This window comes from Podarcis filfolensis (genome assembly GCF_964270895.1).
Source record: "Podarcis filfolensis genome assembly, chromosome: Z".
Lineage (NCBI taxonomy): Eukaryota > Metazoa > Chordata > Lepidosauria > Squamata > Lacertidae > Podarcis > Podarcis filfolensis.
Window position 1 is genome coordinate 9,609,939 of NC_139617.1, and position 19,953 is coordinate 9,629,891.

Below are 19,953 nucleotides of genomic sequence, written 5' to 3' on the forward strand. Positions count from 1 at the left end.
GCAGGCATTTCTTTTCTCAGCTAGAGAATTGATTCCCCTGCTCTTCCTATTGAAGAAAACAAGGTGTTCCAGTGAGCTGCTACTGGTTTTAGCAGGGTTGGCATATTTCAATATGAGAGCAAGGCTAGATGATGGATGGGCCGAGGTTGGATCCTGGCATGGTTCGCTTAGCAAAAGGAAATCAGCTTTTAAACCCCCAAGGAGCGTGAAAGTCTTTCGCTTTCCTGGTAAACAATGGAGTGTGACGCAGCAACTGCATGATGGAAACTCTGGTTTATAGGAAGAATATCCCACCCTGTTGTGCAATTAGATGTATGGTACCAGTAGTGGGTGGCTCTGTGGTGTAAACCACAGAGCCTAGGGCTTGCAGATCAAAAGGTTGGTGGTTCGAATCTAGCAGTTTGAAAGCACATCAAAGTGCAAGTAGATAAATAGGTACTGCTCTGGTGGGAAGGTAAACGGCGTTTCCGTGCGCTGCTCTGGTTCGCAAGAAGCGGCTTAGTCATGCTGGCCACATGACCCGGAAGCTATACGCCGGCTTCCTCGGCCAATAAAGCGAGATGAGCGCCGCAACCCCAGAGTCGGCCATGACTGGACCTAATGGTCAGGGTCCTTTACCTTTTTAGAAGTAGAGGCTTGTGCCCCTTGGGACTACTAGAGCAGAAGGAAGGGAGCCAAAGTCAAGGGTACACAGTGCCAACTAATTCTAGTTTTGTCATAGAGTTGTAAGGGGGCTTCTAGTCCAGCCCCCTGCAATGCAGGAATATGCAGCTGTCCCTTATGGGGATAAAACCCATGACCTTGGTGTTATCAGCACCACACTCTAACCAACTGAGCTATCCCTTGCCCTCATCTTCCTCCCTGCTGAGTTCTACAAGGGCAACACAGAGACTAAGGAAGAGGCAGATGACAGGCTGGGCCACTCAGTTTCCAATCCTCTTCCCTTTTGCCTGTCCAGCCAACCTCAAACCAACAGAACCCATCACCTTTCCCCTCCTGTCCACTTACTTAGTTGCTGCTGCTGCCCCTGCTTAGTGTGTGGCTGCTGCTATGCAGCATGTCAGACACCAATTTTCCCCAAGGAGTTTGAGACAATGGAGTTTCCCCCAAGGATTACTGTCCGCATCCGAAGAAACACCTGTTCCCGCTGAACTCCTGACCTGAACCTCCTGTTTCAATTGCTGTGTGCTGTTTTAATGGGCTTGTTTCACTGCACATCTTAATTGCAGGAGGTTGTTTTAATATTTTGATGGAACTATTCTGTTGTGCATTTAAATTATTCTTGTTTATATTCTATCTAAGTGATATACCTAAGGGACCTATCTAAGCAATATACCTTGAGGGACATCTTTCATCCCAACCCTATCGCTGGGGTATTCAGGGAAGTTACTGTTAGTGCCCCCCAATGGCTCCGATGCACACCTCATATCTACCAAGAGCTGTGTGCTCAGTATTGTGGGTCCAGTCTTGTGGAACTCCCTGCCAGTTGATGTCAGACAGTCCCCTCCCCCTGCTGAAGTTCCTACACCTATTGAATGCATTTTTTTTAAAAAAAATATTCCAGCAGGCATTTTAATTTAAGTTTGATGTCATAGTTTTAACTGATTTTCATTTTTTGTATTGTACCTTTGCAATAAAGACCACTGCAGTTAAGTGGTACATAAGTAGTTTAACTAAATAAATTGTGGTTATTATTTGATTCCTAATACTGTGCTTTTTGCACAACCCCTGTTAATGTCAACGGTGCATCTGCAGACAAACTTCCCAGTGGATTGTGCCTGTTGTTGTTGTTGTTGTTGTTGTTGTTAATCAATCTCCCCCAAAGCCCTTAGTACATTTCACATCTATTCTCCATTCCAAAGGAGACAATAGCTATTCAGCATTCTGGATGCTCAACAGAAAACAACAACATTTGTCATAGTTTTCTGGAAGTGCACTTACCATCCATTGCTTCGTCACCTCCAAACATCTGTCTGTAACATAGCATCAGCTCTATGTTGTAGCATTTGTAGATCGTTATAAGTAAAACCAGCACGAGAAGGATGGCTCCCAAACCTCCGGCAAGTTCAATTTTTGATATCAGATCTAGAATAAAGCAGGGAAAAGATGGATGGGCTAGAAAATGGAAGGTTGTTTCTGCTGCTGTTGTTTGCCTTTCTATCATGCCCTTCCTCCGAGCAGCTTAGGGCAGCATTCATGGGCTTTGTTTATTTGATTTATAACCCACCAAATCCCCAAAGCAGGGGTCAGCAACCTTTTTCAGCTGTGGGCCAGTCCACCATCCCTCAGACCATGTGGTGGGCTGGACTATTTTTTTTGGGGGGGGGAATGAACGAATTCCTGGGCCCCACAAATAACCTAGAGATGCATTTTAAATAAAAGCACATATTCTACTCATGTAAAAACACGCTGATTCCCAGACAGTCCATGGGCCGGATTGAGAAGGCGATTGGGCCATATCTGGCCCACGGGCCTTAGGTTGCCTACCGCTGCCCTAAAGCTTCTGGGAGGGTGGGGGATCCCTAGCACAATGGAATACAATTCAGCTGAAATCCCCCACTCCTTTCCTAACTTAACCATAGTCTCCAAAGGTCAGTCCAGACAAGGAAGTGTTGCAATGCTTATGAAAGATGCTCAGGCTTGGACATGAGTGAGTCTACAGGAGAAAGGAGTTCCATAACTGAGGAAAGCCACCAAGAATACCTGTCTTTGTGCCTTTACGGTCTGCATCTGACACAAGGGTTGTGTATTTGTGCATCCGGTTATTTGTGCATCTGGTTATTCATGAAAATGTCCACGACACTGCCCTCCAGAGGAATGAAGCCCAAACATTAGGCTGGTGGAAATTTGTTGTGCAACAGATGGCACGATTTGCTTTGCTACAAAGTTACCAGCAACCTGCTTATTATGCATTCTCTTGCGCAACAGCATCCTGCTGGGTCAAAACATTTTGCCAGTAGAGAAAGTATCCCACCCAATGACTTTTAAATTAGCACTACAAACCAGATGCACCCCAATGCACACCCAAAAGTAACAACAATGCAAAAGCAGATGAGACATTTCATTATAGTACACAATACTACTAAAAACGAGTGCCTAAAGACAGTGCCCAGCGTGGGATGACTATTCCAAAAGGCAGATGACATCTTCAAACTAGCCCCTAAAAGAAACCATAAAAAGTAGATTTTTAAGGCCAGTCCACCTCTAGTTTCCAACACCAATTGTCAAACATCAACATGATTCACTATGACCATATCTGAATGGCACTGAGAAGCACTTCTTAACGGACTGACATGCCGTTTCAAATATAGCACAGGCACCCGATGCTCTTAACCTTGCTTTTCAGTTCACCCAGCCATTAAAAATCACGAGGAGCCTGTCTAATACTATGAGAGATACTTCCAAGAAGATGTATTAATTTACACCCTCTGTCAGTGCAGATATTTATTGCTATGATAAATAAGCATTGGAAAAGGCATAAAACTCTGGCGATGTAGCGAATGAAAAGAGGCAACGTGAAGCTTTCCAAAAGCACAGGCGATGCAATCGGTTTATACACCATCAACGTCGCCTTAAAGTTTACCCAGAAAGTTCAGGAGTCAACTTTTCCCCTTGCAACTTATCCTGCTTCTGTAATTTACGTCTGAAAGTATTTGTTTATATCACGGTATCAGAGAACAACAGAACAAAGAGATAGAAATGCGTCCTCGTGGTAATTGTTTCTGGAGCCCAACCATGGCTCTAGCCCACTGGCTATATTTTCCCCCTAAAGCTTTCTGATGTGACTGGGCAATTTCAATTTAAAGAAAGGACAACATGCAATGTGTTATTAATCCATGGAACCTGCTGCCACAAGATGCAGTGTTGGACATTAGCTTAAATGGCATTAAAAGGGAATTAGAACCTGGCAGGTAAGTTTATCAGAAAGGCTATAAGGAACCTAGCAGCTTCATATATATTAGGGGCAGCCAACATGGTGTTCTCCAAATGTCATTGAATTAAAACTTGAAGCATTTCTGACTATTGGTATGATATCAGAGTTAAAGTCCATCAACACTGGTATGTTGGCCAGCCCAATATGTTTAATTCATTCATTCATTTAAAGTATCTACAGCTTGCTATTCAGCCAAAGAGATCCCAGAGCAGCTCATTTGCCAATAAAAGCAACACAAACAGGCTTATAAAGCATGATATCAAAGGAAAAACGGAATGGAGAAGGAAGAGGAAAGAGGAAAGCAAGCAAACAAATAGTGGACTCATTCTCTTGCCAAAATGGCAATATCAAGCAGACTTGAGGGATTCCTCAGGGAAGAAAGGGAACAGAATATTCTGGAACAGGGCAATTTCTAGAGTTCCTTGGGGAAAGGGATAGACTATTAAACCACTCTGGAAATCGTAGGGGGGTGTGGGTACTAGGGGTCTCCGGACTCTCATACTCTTGACAAATGATTCCCAGGATTCCTTGAGGGAAGCCATGGCTGTTTAAAGTGGTATGATACTGCTTGAAATGTATAGTTAATATGGGCCCTGTGACAGTGGTAGATGCCATTCACATTTAAAATGGAGCTGAGCTTGTAGTTTAAAGGCCACAGGGACACATGGGTGAATTGTGTGTGCTGAACCTCCATTTAGCCATGTCTAGACACTAGACAGCTTTCCTGACAGCCGGGATCATGTCTGGTATTGAAACTGGGATAAGAGAAATAGTGCAGACCCTCCAAGTATCCCTATTTTCCTGGGATGTCCCTGATTTAGGGAAGCTGTCCCGGTTTCTGATTTGATCCCAGAATGTCCCGCTTTTCCTTAGGATGTTCCTATTTTCACTGGAGAAAGGCTGGAGGGTATGGAGTTATCTGACCTCCGAGCCATCTGAAGGCAATCCTGTATAGGGAAGGTTTTTTTATGTTTAATGTTTAATTATGCTTTTATATATGTTGCAAGTTGCCCAGAGTGACAGGGGCAACCAAGCAAGATGTGTGGGGTATAAATAGTAAAATTACCATTACAGAATGAGACGTCTCTATTGGAGAAATGTTGAAGGGTATGAAAGTGCAGGCAGTGGGAAAGTCCAGCAGTTCCAACCCATGACCTGCTTTGATCCTTGTGATGAACCAAAGGTGAACTCTTCCAGAAGCTCTGCAATCACCATCTTGGTAGTCCAGATAACCCCACAATTAATTAGCAGTTGTTGTAACAGTGAGCTCATCTATGTTCACTTGCTTTGATATAGGCTAATTGGCTTGCTTTGATGTTACCCTTATCTGTGGGGTGCTGGGCTCTGAGCAAAGAAAGCAAATCTGTAAGATTTGGCCATTTGCCACCTATGCCCTCATCTGGTCAGGTGAAGTGATGGGGAGTCCAGGTCAAAGTGACATATGCTGCTTTGTGTATAAAGAATGTTTGGGCATGGATAAGCCATCTCTGTGATGTCCATCCCATAAAGGCTGGAATACCTGGCAGGCTGATATGCTGCAAATCTACACATTTCTTTAATTAAGCACTAGAACTGATCTCTCTGGTGTTTCTCACACCTTTCTTTGGCATCCCTGCACCCAACCACCCCCACAAGCCCTCCTTTGAGCCCTGCAGTTCAGAACTACTCTTCATATTTTACTCCCATCCCTTGATCTCTAAATACCAGTTGCTGGAATTTTCATGTTGGGAGAGTGCTACTGTGCTCAAGTCCTGCTTTTGAACTTCCCATACAGTCGGCCACTGTGAGAACAGGGGACTGGATTAGATGGGACCTTGTCCTGATCCACCAGGGCTCTTCCTACATTCTTAATGTCTGATGGTCAGTAATAAGCTAATGGTGTACAAGCATCCCTAAAACCAGCTAGGAGCCTTGTATAAACCTTCCTAGAGGAGTTGAGCCAGACACTCTTCCAGCATGTAAAAGATGCTTTGCTGCTTTCAGCAACTTGAGCAAAATGTTGAAAAGATACACCTGTTATAAATGACTGCTTTGTGGTCATGGGGATGTGAGGAAAGTGGATTTTTGGTGGGGAGGGGTTGTTGTATCTGCTCAAGTTGTTACAAAAAAACACACAAAACAAAACACTGATAAATTGTTTTGTTTTGTTTTTAATCAGAAAAAGAAGAAAAGAAAATATGTCTCTAGGATAAAAATCCTGGAGTAATCCCATATTCTCTCATCTTATTTCTAAGTAGTAAAAAGTAACACAAAAAGTTTCCTTATACTGAGTCAAACCATTGGTGCCTCTATCTCAGTACTGTATACACTGACTGGCAGTAGCTATCCAAGCTTTCAGAACAGGAAAGCCTACCTGGAGATGCTGGGGATTAAACCAGGGACATTCTGCATACAGGCCAGATGTTCTACCATGGAGCCATGGCACTTCTGACACTGTATTTCTACTTCTTTGGGATATGGGTGAACAATGCAATACTTATTATAGACTGGACGGTAACAGCATTAACTCTCACGCAAGGGAGCTTTGGCTTTATACTTTAGGCCAGAGGTTACTAACCTAGAACCCTCTAGATCAGCCTTTCTCAACCTTGGGTCCTTAGATCTTGTTGGACTACTACTCCCATCATTCCTAGCCATCATGGCCAGCAGTCAGGGATGACAGGAGTTGTAGTTCAATAACATCGGTGGTTCCCAAGTTTGAGAAAGTCTGCTCTAGATGGAATACAACTCCCATCATCCCCACCCAGCTAATGGTCAAGGATGATGGTCCGACACATCTGGAAGACACTGCAGACAGAGCAACTACTTCCTTTAGCCACCTTGTGGGGAGCAACTACATTTTCAAAAGCTGAGAGGTTCACAATGAATTCTAAACACTGATTTGAATTACCAACAGTTCTTTGCCAGCAGACTTCTAGAAGTAATATATTATTTGGAACACTAAGGTGGTTTCAATATTTTAGTGTACAGGATAAGCACTGAGCCGAACACCAGATGATTAAAATGCAAAAGGTAGATTCCTGCTTAGAATATGAAGTCCCCCAAAAAACACTTCACTCTTGTCTTGCATGAAGCAGACATTCTCAAGCGCAAGTGCTAAACTGACACTGATGTCTTACTTCCTTTTAATCTGCAATGTGTAACTTGTCAGGAACTGGCGGAGCAAATCAGCCTGTACTCTTGAACTGAAAGACAAGTTGTTCCTCTTGTAAGATGTTTATAGAGTAGTTAGAGTTATTTTTTTTCCTGCATTAGGGAGAAAATGTTCATAAGAGGCTAACTAGTAAAGGTAAAAGGTAAAGGTACCCCTGCCTGTCCGGGCCAGTCTTGACAGACTCTAGGGTTGTGCGCCCATCTCACTTAAGAGGCCGGGGGCCAGCGCTGTCTGGAGACACTTCCAGGTCACGTGGCCAGCGTGACGAAGCTGCTCTGGCGAGCCAGCACCAGAGCAGCACACGGAGACGCCGTTTACCTTCCCGCTATAAAGCGGTACCTATTTACCTACTTGCACTTAGGGGTGCTTTTGAACTGCTAGGTGGGCAGGAGCTGGGACCGGAAGACGGGAGCTCACCCCGCCGCGGGGATTTGAACCGCCAACCATACGATCGGCAAGTCCTAGGCGCTAAGGTTTTACCCACAGCGCCACCCGCGTCCCTAAGAGGCTAACTACACCCTGCATATATTTCCTGAAGCAAACATGGTTTTGAAATCTTGTGGCAGTCGTGGTAAGACAATTAGGGGTGGGGGAGAGGTGGGGAAACAGCAATTGGCAGAATGGGTGGCTTGGCAAAGGGTTAAGCACTCCTCCCCTTCACTATTTCGCCACTCTAAATTCTCCCCTGAAACAGCTTTTAATTTTAACAACAACAATAATGTTGGGGCTCAGTTAAATCTATAGGCATATATCATGTTGCTAGCTCCTAAGATTATTTTCTCCTTCTCCTCATGGAAGTCTTAACCAATTTCCTTGTTCTGTATGGAGTGGAACTGTGACTAGGTAGATGGGCAACAGCAGAAGTGGTTGCTCTGCATGACCCCAGCAAAAAAGTATGTTCAGGCAGCATGGAAGCAGAGACTAGGTAGAAAAATCATTTTTATAAATTGACAAAACCAGTTTTTTAAAAACAACAACCAAGTCCTGTGAAAGATGCTAGAAGGGTTGCTGACCGTGGGGTATAGAATATGAACACCATGATACAATCATTTGGTTTATTATGACTCCAAGTCTTTGGGGAGCAAGTGCTGGATGTGTGCGATCACCCAGCACTGAGTGCAATGAGTCACAAACAGGTGGCTGAATTGCTGGGAGGAACTCTGAAATCCTCAGAGTCCGGGGAAAGTCTGTACCTGGAAAAGAAACATCAGCATCACCTTAGCTGGCCAGCATTTGTGGCCCTCTTTGAGGTACAATCTTAGCCAGAGCTACCAGCAAATTTCAAAGTTCTCATGGCAATTTTAAAATGCATGTATGGTCTACGTAAAATATTGATTCAGTGGTTCAACAATATAAAAATCACACAAACTACGTTGCATTGTAGTCTCAGTCAAATACCTACAGACAACCATAATCTGGTATTTCCATATCCTTAATTATTGCAAATCCCAGGCTGCATGTAGTGGTTTGGCTTCACCCTCAGAAGCACACTCCATTGTCTCTCAAGACATATGCCAACAACTCACCCATCTATATTCCAAACAGGGGTGGGGGAACCTGTTGCTCCCTTGATGCTGTAGGACTCCAACACCCATCAACCCAACCAGCATGGCCAATAATGAGGGATGATGGGCTCTGTAGTGCAGTAACAGCCGGAGGGCCACAACTTCCTCACCCCTGCTTTAGAATATGCTTCACTTGATCCATATTTCTGAGGTCTGTTCTCTCCACCCAACCCTGTGAGATTAGAGTGCCCATATGCTTCACTATTTAGAGGACACTATACAGAGTCCTCTATCCAAGTCCAGTTTAACGCTTAAGAAAAAAAAACATAAGGGGCTGTGAAGCGACCCACAAACAGTAAGATTGCAATACAGTTGTTGAGCAGGCACATTGGCCAATTTGCATCTCTACATGTAAGTTAACATATGCACAATTTATGCAAATCTCTGTCCTCTTTAATCCTCTGTTTGGGTGATGCATTTCCTCTTTATTTGGCAGCCTATAAGCAGCTACCTTAGTAGAGGCAGCCTGTTTACTTAGATGCTTGTGAACATGCCAGTTCCTTTGTAAATCAAAGCTTATCACTCAGAAACAGACACCTTCTGAGCCTCCTCCTTCCACCCCGTTAGATAAATGATATTAACAAGTGTGAGTGACCTGGGAATGGTTAAAGGAAAGTCTGGCATGTTGGGAGGCTGTGCTGTGTGTGTAAGTGTAAAGTCCAGGGGTACTCAGAGAAGGGCCTCTGAAGATGACCTGATAAGCATGTGAATGATTTTATAAGGGGTTTGATGCACTTTTAACAGTGCTAAATTTTGATGGGTTGACAGCTGGTTAAGCTTCTTGCACATTTTAGAGGTCCCTATATTCTCATTTGCTATAGTTCTTCAAAATTCTTTGTACAGTGGTACCTCGGGTTACAGACGCTTTGGGTTACAAACTCCGCTAACTAGGAAGTGGTTGCTCCAGGTTAAGCACTTTGCCCCAGGATAAGAACAGAAATTGTGCACCAGCGGGAGACCCCATTAGCAAAAGCACGCTTCAGGTTAAGAACCATTTCAGGTTAAGAACAGACCTCTGGAACGAATTAAGTTCTTAACCCAAGGTACCACTGTAATGTGTAGGGATTCTGTAGCTTGGTTGATGCCCAGAGTCATACAGGGAACTTGACAGCAGGAAATACCGCTGTGCCATGATGGCGAGTTGTACTGGTGGAATAAGATGAAAAGGTGGTGAAGCAGGTTTTCATCAAAGTAAGAAGTGGGTCAAATGTCTTCCCCATTTCTGCTTAAGGAGTAGCCGCGAATGTTGAGAAAATGAGATGGAGAAGACTGGGAGGAAAGCAAGATGGCAAAGGAGTATATAATGGCTCAAGAGTAGAAAATAAATTTGTGTATTTTATTTGCTGGGCAGTAGAGCTCTGGAAGAAATCACTGGAGATATTAGTTTGTAAATACTGTGGTGGGGGAGTTACCAGCTTAGTTTCTTCCAAAATCATGGTGTGGCCACAAAACAGAAAAAGGAGTAACACCCCCCCAATACCTCTTTTACGCAGAATGATGCTTGCACGTTTCCGTCCATTTCTGTTTTCTACGTGGCATGTATAATTGGCCAGATCTGGCTCCTTCACAACGTCAAAGATTAATGCCAACTCCACTATTTTTTCTCCAAGATGCTCTTTGAGAAGCCTAAGAGAAAGAATCATTTTTAGAAGATTGTCAGGCTCACATTGGCAGGGAAACTGAAGATGGATTGGATTTATTCACAAAGCATCTCTCTCCCTCTCCCTCTCCCCCCCCCACTTCCTCTGGATTGCATTATAGTATGAGTGCAAAAATTATCTTGTGGTGGAGGGGAAAGTGGGTCAAGGAAAAGAGGTAGATGAAAAAGAAGGGCAATAACATGCTTTCATGCAGAAGGTTCAGTCCTTGCCATTTCCGGTTAAAACAGGCCCACCAGATGTTTCTGAAGTATAATTCCTATCATCCCTGTCCATGGGTCATGCTGGCTTGGGCTTATGGGAGTTGGAGCCTGGCAACATCTGGTGGGAGTGATGACTGTTTCAGATTCTGGACAGCTGCTACCAGTCAGAGTAGATGATACTGGGCTAGGAGAAGATATAGTCTGACCTGATATAAGGCAGCTTCCTCTTTTAGTTATGCAGTGACCCTTTCCCACAAATATGCTGGAGGAAACTGCAGTGATCTAAGAATGTGATCTTCAGAACATCAACTCCCATGCATATCCTGAATTATGATTGTGGAATTGGAAAACACACACAAACAGTGGGCCGGATTCAACTAATGAGTCCCACTTGCGGAAGCCCCACAATAACATCTGTTTGAGCAGTAGGGCTTTCCGCCTCCCTCCATATGCCCTACCCAGCGCTGGGGGGTTGGTAGAATCCCCCCCAAAAAAAAAACAGTGGGGAGAGAAGAGGGGAGATCATTCTGTCTGGCAATCAGAAATGCTTGAGCTAATGGTAGGATTGCTGTAATCCTATGCTGAATTCCTCTTGGAGTTATATCATAAATTACGACATTTCACACAAAACTGTTGTGCTTCTTGACACAACATTTGGCAGAAAAAGACATTGGGTTGTATCCTTAATCTGGTACCCCAGACTACTTGGGTACCCTAGTAAAGGGGTCCACGGATAGGGTTCTGTCTGAAAGCCCAGAGGTGGGCTGCTGGCCCATAGAACTTCCCTGAATGGCATCCTGGTGGGATTTCCCCATTAGATATGCATCAATAGATGGTGTCCATTTGCCAGGATTGCCCCTGATGGAGATATCCACCAGCAAAAGGTTTGGCTGATTCAGGATGCTTGCCCTGTGCCTATTCCAAAATCCAGTTTACATCTGCAATCAATAAAGCTTTGGCCACTTTTATCCCAAGCTGGTGTCATGTCTTGTTACTGCAATACACAGTTGTCAATCTCCTCCCTTGGTAACACTGGCCTGCTGCACTGTGGCCCTTAATCAGGTCTTGAGTTTACAAATGCATGAATGGTAGGGCCAGCCCTTGAAACACAAGCCTTGGGAACAGTGGCAGAGCAAGACTGGGGTGCCTGGGCCGTGTGTGTGCCCTGCGCCCAGGGGCGGGGCCAGCTACCCGTGGTGCGGGGCCAGCTGGGGTACGACGCTCTGCGGGGCCTCCGAGAAGTCTGCCTGCCTCCTTCCACTCAGCCGCCCTACAGCTGGGGGGGAGGCAGTGGGCGGACCATTTGGGGCAGCGCGGAGCCTGCGGGTGCCCACGCCACCATGTCACTCCCAGGAGAGATGTGTGGCTTGGGCACTCTGCAGGCCTTGCGGTGAGTTCCTCCCAGCATTTTGTCACCCCTCTCAGTGGTGACACCCGGGGCGACTCGCCCCCACCACCCCCTTCCTCTGCCCCTGCTTGGGAACATGTTCTTTGTATCCAAACCAGTTATGAAGATGTTGATGAGACCTGGTTTCATATATGACTAGCAACGACAGAGTGCCACATTTACATCTGTATCAAATTTAAGCTCAAGGCCTTTAACAACTTTGATACCTTCCCCCACCCCATGACTGAGTCATACAGATTTTGGTACACTTAGACTGCATATTTTCTACTTGCACCTGAAAGCTTCCCATGGAAGCATGGCCTCTTCTCAGAATCTAACAAACCATCTATGTAACAGCAGTGATAAGTGTTCTCACTTTGTTGCTTTGCTCCTTCCTATAATTCCTCACGCTGTTGGAGGTTTCACTATCCCCCTCATTATCTCATGTGGGTGAGAGTGCAAAGAGGTAAATTAATCAAGGAGGGGTAAAATAAGGGTTTAATTCAATGTGCCTCCATCCTCACCCTTCACGCAACCCAGTATGAATCTCATTTTTTCTTATCTTAAAATAAAATAAACAGGAAACATGGTGTGCGAGGGGGCGGGTAGGGGACCAGAGATGGATAGGAAATTTAATAGTTTCTGGAAAAGCCTCTTGAGAAATTTGTACACTGTTTTATGGGCTCAACCAAAGAAAGAGAAAAATTAGCAACTGATAGGGTGATTTATATGCAGTAAAATTCAAAACTGAACAATTTTCCTCTGTTACAGCAGAAGCGGCAGTATTGAAATTCATTGTGGGTTGCTTCCCAATCAGACACAATTCACAACCCTCCAGGCAGGCTTAAAGACTATTATTCCTTGTTTAAGAGGACCAGTTCGATTTACACAATGTTTTTATTACAGCTCTTAAAAACCCACCTGGCAAGGAGATTTCATTCTTCCCTCTTCCATGCTCCCCCCACCCCTCCCAATCAGCCATTCCTTTCAGCAGTGGATCAGCTTGACCCCACCATGTCAGGGAAAGACCTCAGAGTTGATCCCACATCTTGCTGGATGATGGCAATATAGGCTGGGCTTTTCTCTTAAAGAGTCAGACTTCTTGCCTCTGTGCTACTGGTAAGACAGGTTGCTGGTTTTTACTGTTACTTTAACAGTTAGGAAGCCAAAGAAAGAAAGAGGGGTGTGGCTAAAAAGAATGGGTATTGCACTGGGTCTGGGGCTTTCTTCAAGGAGCAGATGATTCAACTGGGGGAAAGCATAATACTGGTGCCCATAGCACTTCTCAGGAACCCCAGGCTCTCAACACAGCTTGGGATAGGGGGCAGTCCCCTACAGACTGCTCTCTTCCTTCTTAGCATTCCTTCACTTCCTCCATCTAAGAGTGAATAAGCTTGTAGTAAGTTACCTGTACCAGTGGGAGCTGATAGACAAAAAGGCAACCTCTTCCCCCTCTTCCCTGATTCCTTCTCTTCCAGTAACTACTTGCTGGTAAAGTAGATCACTTCCTTTAAGGCTTTGCTTCTTGCTTCTTCTCCAAGTTTAGTTTGCTCAAGTCAGTATGTATGTGCCAGCGTGTGCTGTTTTTAACTTCTTGACTCCATCTTGGCAGCATGCAAGACCTATACTCAAGGCCCGCAGTTTTCTTTCTTTATTTCAACCAGCGGTCTTATCAGACTATTCCACCCCCACCCCCTGTACACTGCTGCAATATATTTACCATGCTCCGACACTTTCCCAAAGCTGCAGATCCACTTGAATGCATCTAAATATCCTCTACTCCTGCTCCCTCCTTCCTCTTCAGGCCTTCATGCCCTCCTTGTTACAGTGGCCCCTGCCACCCGCTCATGGTGAGGCAGGGCTGGGGTGGAACAACCATTCCTCTGGAGCAAAGGTGAGGCATCTGTGGCCCTCCAGGTGTTGCTAAAACTCTAACTCCCATCAACACCAGCCAGCAGGGCAAAGGGTTGGGATGATGTGAGCTGAAGTTCTGCAACACCTGGTTCTCCACCCCTGCTCTGGAGGCTGGGAGTTAAAGGCTGGGAGGGTTTTATGAGACTTCAAAGCCCCACCCAGAGTATAGTTGTAGGCCTTTCAGTTGGTCATGAGGAATATCTTACTTGTGAATAGCCCAATGGTGGGGAAATTCTGGTCAATTCAGGCAAGCCACATCTAGCTTTCCTCCACCTAATGCAATACCTGATGCAACTGGGCACTCTGCAATTCCAAAAAAACAGCTGATCTTTGGGGCTTGCATAAGATTGTGCCTTTACCTGCAGGGTTTGACTGCAAACGGCATGTGCAAAAAAAAAAAAGCTCATTTGATGTCATTGTGATGTCAGGTGGCTGACAGATGGTCAAACCCAGCCAACAGGGCACAGGCAAGATAAAGACCCATTGGCCAGATTCAGTTACCCATTCCCATTTTCCCTAGTCTTTCCAGCTCTTGCCTGCCTTCTACAGATCCCGAAAACCAGTCTCCCTTTAGGGGCAGATGAATATGTCAATTTCGGTTCTCATTTTCCTATCTTAAATTTAGTTCTTCACATTTCAGTTCTTCATATATGGACCCTGACCATTAGGTCCAGGTTGGCAGGAACAGGGACCGAGCAATAGGAGCTCAACCGAGGATTCAAACCGCCGACCTTCTGATCGGCAAGCCCTAGTCTCTGTGGTTTAACTCACAGCGCCACCCATGTCCCATATATATATATATATATATATATATATATATATATATATGAATGAGAATGCAAATGAAAATTCAGCAGCATTTTAGTGCACATCACTTCTAATGCATGCATTGTTATATGCAGATTTGATAGTTTTGCAAAACAGTTTTCTCTTAAACTGTTTTGTGGGGTGTTCTCATTAATATATTGACTTTTAGGCACATTTCACCCTAAGCTTTTTTCCAAATTTACCAAAAGCTTTTTTTTTGTACATATTGTGTCTTTGGACAACTGCATCACAAAATATGGCAAAGTGTAGATATTGAAGGATAGCTGTTTTTTTGGTTTGCATGCAAAAGTGCGATTTAGGTGGTTTCTAATAAAAATGCAAACTAAACTGTATTTCATTTCCATCCCTATCTGCCTATGGTTGCATCTACTTCCTGTGGCCTTGTGAGTGCTTGTTAACTGAGACAGAACCAACCTTGCCACTGCTACCACCCCAGGTATGGCATGCTCCTGAACTTGGCCAAGGTCTGACATGCTATCTCTCCCTGCTTTCAAAATCACTTTACAAAGACATGCTTGCCCTGAGTGAGAAAAAAAAACAGGAGAGGGCCATGCTGAGGCTGCAGAGATTGCAATTGTTCCAGTGCAACAAGGGATATTCACCACCCATGCACCACTTAATAGCAAAGCCAACAGAATTAGTAGATGTGAAAAGCACAGATTAGATGGTGAAAGCTGGGCACACAGTTGCTGAATGCAACATGTGGGTAGCATGCTTAGTTCAGGGGCAACTGAAGCTATATTTTTCTCAAAGGATGCCATCCATCTTTCAGATTACATCGATACGGTGCAATTAAGACAGTTTCCCAAGTGTTGTGGCAGAGGCCAACAGCAGGCTGTGTTAAAGGCTAAAGAAGGTCCCCAAATCCAAGTAGAGATGCATTGGCTTTAGACAAGGGACTCCAGAGACATCTTTGCAGAATCTCTACAGTTTCTTCAGGAACAAGAAGGAAGCACAAGCCCAAATGATGCTAAGGAGTTAGCCATCTATCAATCAACAGCTAGACTAGGGAATGGTTCTCTGTTCAACACAAGCAGCCTGCTAAGTACACAATTTTGAGATACATGGTTGTTGTTGTTTTGTTTTATTTTGGAGTGGTGCCATGTACCTGATTTCCCCTTCTTTAATGTGATTTTCAAGCTCTTCAATAAATCTCTCTCCTCGTGTCCAGTAGATCATTGGACCAGACTCTCCGCTGAACCCAAAAAATGCTTTGCAGGCAACTGTTAGTGGTTGACCTGAGAAAAGACACAGAACAAGGAAAGTTAGATGGATGGTTGTAAGGATGAGAGCACAATGGTCTATACATTTCTTCTTCAAAGAGGTTTTTTTTAATTTAAAAAAATCAGTTTTGGGATATAGCGCTGATGAGTTTTCCTTAAACCAATGAAACTTTCTTTTAGCCTGAGGCAGGCATAGGCAAACTCGGCCTTCCAGATGTGTGGGGACTACAACTCCCATCATCCCTAGCTGACAGGACCAGTGGTCAGGGATGATGAAAGTTTTAATCCCGAAACATCTGGAGGCTCAAGTTTGCCTATGCCTGGCTTGAGGGCTGCATTCCTTTCTCAGCAGCCTTCTGGGGGCTGCATGTAAATGATGGATGGGGCCTTTGTACAGCAGGCTTCTACAAATACACATCCCTCACTGTCTTCCATCCAGGGAAACAAGAGGCATTACCAGAGTTCAAGGACACATTCCAGCCAGGCAAAACCACTCAAGGAATGTATGAAACAGGGCCAGTGGGACTAGGGAGAGGCTGAGGAGAGTCCTGAGGATCAAGCAGAGAAGCTCAGAGGGCTGCATTTGATATAGCTGTGTGTGTATGTGTGTGTGTTTGGCCTGAGGATAGAAATTTTGTGACACTTCTCCACACATTAACCCTATCAATTGGCTCATGCATGCCCCATTCTTTTGCCCCATGCTTTCTAGGCAGAGGTTTCCAAGCATTTTTGTTTTGCCTCATTGCTTTCCCCAGGAAAACTCAGTCATTACTGCTGAATTGGAGTAAATTACATACTGAGTTTCCTGCATATTGCCAATTGCTCCAATTTAGTGATAAAGAGCAAATTTTCGATGGAGGGGTGGGGATGCTGTTGGACCTTGACCTGGGAAGCCTGGCCCTGTTCCTAGAAATGCAGAGCAAATGTAAGTGATAGTGAACTCTAAGTTTTTGTTCCACAGTCTGCCTTGAACTAACAGAGGGCATCTCTATAAGGTTGCAGTTTTGTGCACAACTACTTGGGTGAAAGCTCCCTTGAACACGGTGCAATTTCCTTCTAAGTAATTTTGTATGCAGCTGTGCCAATTAATATGCTTTTTAGAAATGTTTAACATGTGCTCATGAGTGTATATACAGCTCTTCTTTGATTTTTTAGGGAGAGGCACTTATAGCAATGTGAGAAAGGAAGAAAAGCCCTGAGTGGTGGTCAATCAATATTGACAGCATCTGCCCTTTCTACAGTATATCACACTGGGAGGTACCAGTCAAACAGCTTAGGCTGCATGTTTCCTATTAACTGACCCACCAAGGTTTCTTTTTTTAAACCAAGAATTCAATGAGAGGAAATGGAAATATTCCAAAGAGATGTCTGATTTCTACAAAAGCAGAAAACATTTCCTGAAGGGATTCACACTGTTAGAAGAAATAAAATAATGATGATGATGATGATGATAAACATTATTATTATTATTATTATTATTATTATTATTATTATTATTACTAACACAAAAATGCTGTAGGAATAGTTCGCCCCGTTTGCTAAGCAGACAGATTTGCAATCTGGCATGGAAATTCACTTCCTGAAATGTTTATTAAGTGCTGAATTTAAAGTGGTTAGGGCAGGGGGAGTGAGCAGACGAATCCTACTCATCTTCATCTGGAGGTGATATTGCTGGTTTCAAATGGACTTTCTGGTTCAGCTCTAAACTGCATTGAAAATGCTTTATAAGAAAACCTATCAAGTTTTTAATACTTGTGTGCTGAACCATGCTTGGGGTTTGTGAATGGAGGAAATTGGGGATGAAATTTATTGGCGTAAGGAATGTTGAAAATTTCGGGGAACCTGGAATGAACATGGAATGGGCTGGTGGATGGAATTTTATCAGTTGAAAGCTGGAAGAGGGAACAGGTTGGAAGAGAGGTGGAATTAGCTGATTACTAGGTCTAGCAGGGTTCATCCAAGACTTCTCAGTTTTCTGCGAATTTTTCATGACTCCTCAAACACTCTGGGATTTGTGGGCAAAGGCACTTAAATAATGCAGCTGAAATCCAGAGAGAAAAGAAATCCTGATAACACTTTACAGATCAAAACTGAACAAAACCTGGTGTATAGTATCTGGAGAGACAGAGAACCTTTGCCTTTCTTAAGCCAGTCCTTGTACATAGCAGAGTGACATTTAACCAAATAAACAGAAGGAGACTCTCTCAGAACTGTACAGTCAATCAGGGCATGTGCTTACTTGGCAAATATCATGGAATTGCCTGGTTGCTAAGCAGTACCCCACCAGTGGTGGCCCTTGTGCTCTCAAAGCACCCTGTGTTTTGGCACCCCCTGAAGGGTAGCGCCCAATGTGATTGCACCAGTCGCACTACCCTAAAACAACCTCTAATCCCAGCCTAGGTTAGCTGATGTTCTGTAACCCTTAAGTTACAAACATAATGATCCCTGCTGCACTTTCAACAGGGTTAAATCAAAGCAACTCCATGCTTCAGACAGGAAGCTGCTGGTGGTGCTTAGGATTGAACAGAACTAGAGAGGAAGCTCTTTTCTTTCCTTTGTTGCTATGCAAGAAGATGACTTCCTGTGCAGAGTAGCTTCTGCCTCTGTGCTCAACAGAGGTGGAGATGGGTGTGTGTGTGGGGAAGAGCACATACATCATGCACAATCTTTGGGGTGCGCCCCATGGGGGCAATTTGAAAATTGGGAAATGCTGCTTCGACAAAGGTCCTCTTCCCTGGCTCTTGGGGCATTGTCCAAGGTTTCACATGCAGTTTAATTGCACTGTGTATTAGAGGAAAGCACTTCGCAGCACTCTGGTTTTAATTACTTTCCTTTTAATATCTCCCTTGGTTTATCTAATTAAGCATCAAAGGCCTGCAGAATGCATACAGCATCTTTGTCTCAGATCGATGTCCCTTTTGGCCATCAGAAGTGTAGTCCAATAGTTTAAAGATGCACTGGAGGAAAAATGGGAGCAGAGTCGGCACATTCCCGACGCATTAACATTTAATAGGATATTTCAAGTGGCAAAAAGGAAAGGTGGGCTGAGTAGAGTGTTAGAACGTCATTAATTCTCCACTTTAAAGTGGGGTCACCTTGTTACATGAAAGGCCCTCAGTTCCCAAGCTTGAAAAGTCTTCTTTAGCTTTCCTTCTTCTGTTCTGTCAATCAGGCCTGTTTGTTTCAAACTCCCTGCTGATAAGATCGTGAAGGGCCTCCTCACTGGCTAAAATGACTTCTGATAACTTGATTGCATTATGCGTGCTTTGCTGGGGCACTTGCTCGGTGAGTTTGTGCGACTTTTTGCGCAGCGCACGATGACATCGTTCATAAAGAAACAGGAAGAAAAATGGAGTGCCAAAGAATTGACAGGTCTTGGATGCAGGCGAAATAACCTCTGCTGATTTCGTAACAGGCTCAAAACAGAGTTTGAAATGATCCTATAAATATTATATCACTTATCACATCTGTAGCTTAACTATTGCTAACTGACATCACCCATTAAAAAAAGTGACAATCTCTGGAAGGCTGACCAGGTATTCTTTTCTATTGTCATCCTTTTGACAAGTGATGCCAGGTAATTTTCAAATACTTAAGCATTTGGCACAGAACGGGGTGGAGAACCTCAGGCCTGAGGAATGAAGCAAGGTTTGAATTTGTGCTGTACCCTACAACTATGCCCCCTACCCCACCCATTTTTACAACAATCTGCAAATGAGGAATTTCCCCCACCTAAGTGCAGCAATACCGTCCCTCCCTCACTGCATCCCCATTTATTTTTGCTCAATATCCAGCATAAAAAAATATGCACTGGGAGTTGTTAGGAGACTCCTATTCCCCCCTACACAGCTACAATTTCCAGAGTTTTTTAAACAGTCGATCCCTTTTCTTAGGGAACTTGGGATTGGAGCTCTGAGAGGGAAATAGGGATCTGCTAAGAACTCTCAGCACCCTTGATGAACCACAATTCCCAAGATATTTTAGGGAAGTCATGACTGTTTAAAGTAGTATGATAGTGCTTTAAATGTCTAGTGCAGATGAGGTTTCAAATGCTTTCTGATGCTCTTGTGGCTTTTTACGGGAGAAA

General features: G+C 44.2%; 1 protein-coding gene across 4 annotated transcripts in view; it reads right to left on the bottom strand.

Annotated features, from left to right (window-relative positions):
- The window catches only part of IL1RAPL2 (interleukin 1 receptor accessory protein like 2), a 491,080-nt gene that overhangs the window by 17,722 nt on the left and 453,405 nt on the right, over nt 1-19,953 (bottom strand). For all 4 annotated transcript variants that reach the window (XM_083595723.1, XM_083595724.1, XM_083595722.1 and 1 more), the window contains exons 7-9: nt 15,752-15,881; nt 10,134-10,279; nt 1,942-2,085 (exon numbers count right to left, since the gene is read on the bottom strand). In XM_083595723.1, the coding sequence (XP_083451849.1) occupies nt 1,942-2,085; nt 10,134-10,279; nt 15,752-15,881 (420 nt within the window). The remainder of the gene's footprint in view (nt 1-1,941; nt 2,086-10,133; nt 10,280-15,751; nt 15,882-19,953) is intronic.